Source organism: Cyprinodon tularosa, unplaced genomic scaffold, assembly GCF_016077235.1.
Source record: "Cyprinodon tularosa strain WSP-4 unplaced genomic scaffold, ASM1607723v1 ctg973, whole genome shotgun sequence".
NCBI classification, from domain to species: Eukaryota; Metazoa; Chordata; class Actinopteri; order Cyprinodontiformes; family Cyprinodontidae; genus Cyprinodon; species Cyprinodon tularosa.
Window position 1 is genome coordinate 217,545 of NW_024039755.1, and position 7,514 is coordinate 225,058.

Here is a 7,514-nt window from a genome sequence, read left to right on the forward strand (position 1 = left end):
TCATGTTTATTTTTCATTTTCCCAGTTCCTTCCGTTGGTGTTTATTAGATTGTCTTCTCGGAGACTTAGGAGTTTGAAGTCTTCAAATTAAAACGGTTAAAGCGAAACTAAGGTGGTTATAACCTTTCCACATGTCTTTGTTTACTTCTTAGAGCTCCAGGTTTAAAACATTCAAGGTTTTGGGAAATGTTTATCTACTTTGTTTGTAAATTATCTTCCTTTGGTTGGGGAATTTGTATCTTCCTAACAAGGACATTTTGTCTTCCAGATTTATAAATCAGGATACTTTTTATTTTAAGTTAATATTGCCTATCAGTATGTAGAGCCCCCCCTTCCCTGTCTTTCCTCCTCTCACAGCTGCTTTGACTACAAACGTCACTGCTGAGCATTGAAAAACCACAGAGGACCTACTGAGTGTGTTGTCACGCTCATTGTGTCGCTGCAGTCTGACTGAATGGTCTGCCACGAGGCTTTAGAGGGGAAATACCCACCGACCTTTGACCTGTACCTCAGGTCACATTTTGTGTGTTTGTGTGCAAAGAGCAGACTGAATGGGGGGTCCTCAGCTGTCTACCCTCCGTCTGTCTGCCACCCCCCACCTGTAACACAAAAACACACACGCCAGATGCTCGCATGCCAATACAAAGATATGCAAATTGGTAGAGCTGAACGCACGTTCCAGAGGATAGAAGAGCTTCTACAAAACTTTAAAGCTCCCCTATGAGCTTCAGATCTGTAGCTTTAAATGTTTTAACATGTTTTTATAAATTCAGAATAAAGCATTATCAGCTTATTAGTTTTTACTCAGGGTGGCACAGGGATTGTATTTTAGTTTTATCCTGAAGCGAATTAGATACTCAAAATGCTTTGTTCCAAGTGGTGTTTTATACATAGGAGGAATTTATTTTTGGTGATTGGGTGCTGCACCCAGAAAGCTAACATACCGTTGACATAAATAAATACAGGAACATATAATTTGGGAAAAGCATAATGGTATAGGAATGTTATGAGAATGGAGATGAAAAGTGCAGCTTTTTAAAGAGAGAGTACCATAGCAGATATGAAAAAGTTCAACACCATTGATATGGAATAATGTTAAATATTTTGCACATATTCTTTGTTTTTTATTTGTAATGGAAAATCTGTGTGGGGGATCTGTCCTTGTTCATGAGGCTCACTGCAGACAGGAAGAAGATTTTTCTATAATAGAAACTATAATATTATAGCATATAGGCTATGGAATAATATTTGTATTTCCTAAGGCTGTGTGCCGCCTTTACCTCTTTCCTTCTTTTTCCATCTTTCTCTCATGCTGTATTCCTTCCTTCTTTGGTCTCATTTCCAAATCCTGCAGACTATAGAAACCTTGTTCATAGATGCATAGTGCACTTTTAGATTTTAAGGTGATCACAAAGTCTGGATAGCCTGAATGTTTTTTTTGTTTTTTTTTTTGTTAAAATGAATAGGAACCACTGTTTAAGGTAAATGAAGTGGAGGAATGTTGTCTAAACACACTATAGACCCATCTGCTGGGTCCTGACCCTTAGTGGAACATCCAATCAGAGAAGCAACCTCCTGACAAAGTACCAATGGTAAAAGAGCGGAGAACATAAAAAGCATAGCAACAATAGAGGCACACGCTGGCTCTGCAGTCTGCCCTTTGACAGAAAAACCCACACCAGCTGAAGGGAAGCTTTCACAGATGCTCACAAGCACCAGCACCCATACAGAGACGTGAAGCAGGAACTGCCCAGGAGAAAAAGATCATCCATTAAGCTGTAGCTGAAAAACAGTGAGAACAATGAAGTCCTACTAACCATTTCCACCAGTGGCAGAAATGCTTCATGTTTTGACATCAATAGCTTCCCCAACAGCTTGTAGTGCTGCTAGATGACATCACCATTTCCCACAGTCCTCTGCTCTACAGCAGGGGTGTTTTACCCACGGTAACCTGAGGATGGCGATATGCATCCCTGACAAAATGAAAACAAGCTCTGCCTGCATCTGCAAATACCCCATTATGTGAGCCGTCAGACCGTCATTATGTTGCCCTTTGTGTTTCTGCTCCATAAACAGCCTCCAACACACAGCAGAGGGTTGAAACCACATCTTACTCCTCTGTCAGACTTTCCTATAATCTGGTAAAGTCGTTCTTCAGGAACAAATAGTTTGTTTTATAAGAAATTGGAAAACACAGGAAAACAGAGCAGATTTAAGTTTAAAGGCCTTAAATACACCTGAATTAAAGACAATTATCTGAAATAAAGAACTGATGAGAAAACCCCTCATCCTTTAGGTGTTCAGCTACTGACTCTGGGAGTCACTTTTGATGTTAGAATACTATTTCAATTTATTTGTCACGCTCTGTTAGATCATTTAGTTTTCTTTTAGTGAGGTGTTTTGGTAAACATTAAGTGTTTGTTTTCTTTACATCTCTAAATGAAACTATTGTCAAATTTAACAGGCAAAGAAAAAAATGACAACTAATTTCAGTCAAAGAAACAAAACAAAAGCCTTCAAACACCTTTTAGAAAGAATGAAGATCTAATTCCTGTATAAAAGATGTCCAGATGTGACGTGTGTAAAAGTGAAGGATGAATTACTGCAGTAATCTACCTGAGTAAAGCTTCAGAGCCTCTCTCATCCAAACCTTTATTGGTTTAAACATGCTCACCTTCTTGTTCATCAGACCTACAGCACATTGTACAGCAGATCCTTATCTCCCTCATCAGGTTCTCATTATTTCGTCTCCTGCCGCGTAATGTTAGCCTTTTTTCTCTCAGCTTTGTGCGCCGCAAAGCACCCTACAGTGTGCAACATTCATCAGTAAACAGACCATCAACAGCCTTTGTTGTCGGCCCCAACAGAGCCTGCAAATGTGCAGCAGCCACTCTGCCTCACGATGCAGCCATGGATCATTTAGTCAAAATTAGAGCTGGTAATAACATCCTATATGCATGCCGACTGTTTTTGTGTTGATAACGCATGGTGAAAGACTACTGTAGTGAGTTTGTGCTTCAGTTTACTGAAAACCTAAATGCCCACAGGCAGAGAGGTAATTGGATAAAGTTTGGAATTTATCAGGACTTAGTTTAAAGTTTTGGACTAAATCTGGATGTGCAATCTGCTTCATTTCTAAATATTTTCTAATTTTAAAAGCCTCTAATAAGAATAGAAAAAAGATCTTACAGAGTAACAATCTAAACTTAAAGAATTAGGGAGCTTAACCACCATCTCTTTTAGAACATGGCTGCAAATCAAGAGTTAATTTCAATTTTGTTAGTAGAACATGATCCTCATTTTGTGCTTTTTAAAATGACCCTAGCCCTGACCTTGTCCACAAATAGAGTTCCTTTCAGTTGTGTTTCTTATGTGATTGTTTTAAAAGCAGTTCAGATCCAAACTTTTTTCTGTTTTTCTGTTTGGCAATTTAATTCCTAGTGTCTTTATAAACAAATGCATGAAAAATGTCTCTATGCAATATTCTTTGTAAGGTTAGAGCCTCTATTTGCTTGGGGAAAAAAAGGATAAAAAAAAAGTATATATTTATCATTTTATTCTATTTTATTTTTTACATTTCTGTTTTGGTTGTTTTTGTTATTTTGTCTAAATCTGTCCATTTGCTGCTCTACTTCCTCTTCCTCTCTGGCTTTACCCTCCAGAGGAGGTGGAGGAAGATGAAAGAAGAGAAGCTGTGGTGACAACCTTTCCTCAGCGGGTTTAAACATGTAGGACGGGCTCCTTACACGCACATGTGAAGACACCACGCTTTCTTATGGTTTTTAGGTCATTTGCATAAGATCTAATTAGCACATTTATAGGTGAGACGGACTGATTTAGATAAAAATAGAATATTTCCAAAGAAGGGTGTTTATGAAGGGGGGAAAGAGGGAAGGTGACTGCTACTTTAACGGTTTTGCTGATTTGTTCAGCTGAGATGCTAATGAAGCTCAAACGACAGATCTATACGTTTTTCTCCTTTCTGTAGATTCCATTTTGTCTCTGTCGCAGCTGGTTCTGGAAACCTGCTCGGTAAATCTGTGTGGAGTTCTGTTTGTGTGTGTTTCTTGCCTAATCTATCTAAAGTTTTTTTTTTTTTGTTAGCCATGGTTTATCTGCATGTCTACAGTACTTCCCTTTTTTTTTTAAGGATTGACGTTTGTTTTGGTTTTGCTTTGTTTGCTCAAGGAGTGAAGACCTCTAAACATTCACCAGGTATAAAATAACAGCAAACACACAAGCACAATCTCCCACTGACCTATATAACTCAAAATGGCTGCTGCTGCTGCACAGCTGTCGTCCTACGCAGCAAAGGACAGTAGAGAGTAGGCAGAGGAAAGGAGCGATGAGGCGGCTGCTGTCTGTGAGGATGTAAGCAGGTAGATAAATATAAAGACAGCATCCTCAGGGTCTAATCCGTCATGCCATGCACTTGAATTTTCCTTCTTTTTTGTGTCACTCCTCTCGTCATTCCTTTCATCTTATTCCCTCTCTGACTCAAGTCTCTGTTACCATTTTCATCTAATTTTCATTCATCCTTCCATGTTTAATCTTCCCACAGAATGAATCATCCTGCTCTGCATGCTCTATAACCTGCTGCTTTCCCTCTTGGATTCACTGCACATCATCTCCTGCTTTATTCCTCTCATCAGCCCCACTTTTCTCCAACATATATTATGTCCTATTTTCTCATGCTTATTGCTCTACTTGATCAGGAACAGATGGACTTTAATCCAAAACTAGCAATAGGTTGCTCCATTTACACATTTTCTATATAAACTGATCTGTTGTGCTTCGTTTTGTCCCAACTAAAGCTGTATATCTGCAGGGAATTATGCAGTTTCATACTTACTTGGTCATCTAAGTCGTCTTTGGAGTTTGCTGCACAGTAACCAGGGTTCTTAAGCAGCCTGGAAAAATATGGAATTGGACTATTTTCCAAGTCTGGCAGTTTGCGGGGAAAAAAAAGAAGCCTTTGGTTTCTATTAAATAGTTTTAATTTGCAAACATTTGTGTTCTTAATTGGTTCATCTTTTTGTCTAAGTATCATTTTACTTTATAGACTGCAGTTTGTGTCATCAATCCATCTATCCTTCTGTCCCTGCATTTTACTTCAGCTTATGTATCCTCCAATTTTTTAAATTAGTTAACCAATCCATCTGTCTGTCCAACATCCATCCATTTGTGCAGCTTTTCTTTGCTGTGTTTTAGTTTTAACAGTTTTCCATAAATTCAGTGAATTGTTTTATTTACACTTTTAAATGGTTTAAGAGAGGAACAAAAAATAGAAGTTTAGATTCTTGGAAAGTTCAGAATGAGCAGAAACCCTGGTTAGACTGTCTGAAAGTGCAGACTCATTGTGGCGTTTCTGTTTTGTCTCATTTTGTTCTTTTTTTTTCTGTCCCAGCCAACCACCGGCGAGCTGGTCATGCAGTGACCAACATCCTGGCCAAAGAGCTGATGCAGGAAGACGCACCTTCATCCAGTAAATTACCCACAAAAAAGGCAAAGACTGAAATGGAGGAGCCGAAACATGAAGGAGCAGAATCCTTAGAGGACTTACTGGAAGGTGTTCATTCTCGCTCTAATTAGGCTTCCAAGTACAGAAAGTTATTTTTTTTTACAGTGACAGCAGATTGTTATGCAGAACAGGGGTCAACATCAACGTGACATTAGATCACTGCAGTTTCTCTCATCCCCTACCCTGCACAGACCAATATTCAGGACTTCTTCTCTGTTTTGGGTTGTGTTGATGGAGGGAGGAAGAACGCCTCCTCACCAGCCTCTGAATGTTTGCCAATTTCTGTCTGAAGCATATGCACCTACATGTTAAACTTCATCAAAGGGTATTTTCAGTCTTTCCCAAAGACTTACTCAGGACTGAAACCCAGACTTGGAATTTCAGAAACCTCCCACCAATAGTTATGACTTGAGTAATGAAAATTTTTTGGATTATGTCTTTTCTTTCACCCTCAACGATGAAACCTAATCCTTTGTAACATTTTAACATACTGTACATCACTGTGTAATGTTTTGTCCACCTGTTTAATTGAAGTGCCAATCAGTCTCATCATTTCATTCATAGGTTAATTCATTCGCACTGGATATCACTGAACTTCACTTGGGTTTATCTAGAGGACTGTTTATTTTACTGGGGTGTTTCCAATTAAATACCTTAACTGTATGAGTAACATTTGCATAGATACCAAAAATATTTTTGAAAGGGGGTTTACCATGCATACTGTAGCCTGGTGGTTAACATTCCTGCAGTTTTTTGTTTTGTTTTTGTATACAAGAAAGTCTGAGTGTGAAATTAGCTGCCTATATTTAGTTTTGTGTCCACAAATCTTGGTGTGTGTGTGTTTGCATGCAAGTGGGTGTGTGTTGGCATCTATAATTACTGTACAACACCAACTAGGCTGTCATGAATGATGATCTCGTGGTCTTTCTGTTGAGAATATAGCACACACTGGAAAACAGCCCAGAAACTGCTGAGACAACCGTCTGCATCCGTTCTCTCACTTTTACTCCTGCTCCCACTGAACTGTCGACTCTGAACGTCTGGCCTCGCTCCTGTTGGTATTCTGCAGCCCACAGCAGACATGTTGCTATGATGTCGGTGGTGAGACTTTGACAGGAAGCCCATCAGGTGATGTGAGCTGTGTGCAGTGTTTGCTCCTATGCAAATCTCTCAGTAGAGCCTCCAGCTCAGCTCTTTGCAAGCCAGTCTGGGCCGCGTCGATGTGGTGTATCCTGTACAAATGTATGTTTAATTTTTGTTTTTATTCTGGGAGACAGCAGCACTTAAACATCCTCAGATAAATTCCACCAAAGCACTTGAGGTGTAATATCTGATCTTGGATCTAGTGCTTTGTTTAATCTTTAACACTGATTTAAACACCCAGTAAACTGCTGCACCTGCACAAACATCTGATTGCTGTAGTTACACAGGTATAACTGCTGTTATTGTTATTTGCTGTGTTTAGGAAGCCAGCACCAGAAGATTGTAAGTTTTCCCATATAAAGAACACCACTGGAACATTCTGCCTGATCTGAGTTATTTACCCTTTTTTCCCTATAATTTTTCTTGTTTTTTTTGTTTTTTTGTTTTTTTTAAGAGATTTTGTTTCTAAATAACCTTTTACAGTCATTTTAATGTATGGGAATTGATGTTTTTTTTTTTTTCAGCAATTGCTTAATGCACGTTCTGTTAATTTTGAACAAATAAAATGTCTTAAATAATTTTATGTGATTGGCTCTTTTTTAACTATTTCTACAAAAAAACAACAACCCTGTAACATGTTCAGTTTTAAAACGAGCCCTTCCTTTGGGCTGTAAGTAAAATGATTGTAAAGCATATCCCTCCAGCTTAGCTCCCTCCTCTCATGTAAACACATCAAGCTGTAAAATCCCAGTCAGTGCAGTCTCTACTTCTGTCGTTTTACAGCCAAAAGGCAGCAGAAGAATGAATAAACAGTGGAGTTGGTTATTTTTCCAGATAAATCCAAAGATTT

The 7,514-nt window shown here is 38.7% G+C and overlaps 1 protein-coding gene across 2 annotated transcripts in view; it reads left to right on the top strand.

Moving 5' to 3' along the window:
- The window catches only part of LOC119776986 (protein diaphanous homolog 1-like), a 140,255-nt gene extending 133,008 nt beyond the window's left edge, over positions 1-7,247 (top strand). For both annotated transcript variants that reach the window (XM_038275708.1, XM_038275709.1), the window contains one exon: positions 5,408-7,247. In XM_038275708.1, coding sequence (XP_038131636.1) covers positions 5,408-5,592 — 185 coding nt within the window. In that variant the 3' untranslated portion in view covers positions 5,593-7,247. The remainder of the gene's footprint in view (positions 1-5,407) is intronic.
- Positions 7,248-7,514: the final 267 nt, after the last annotated feature.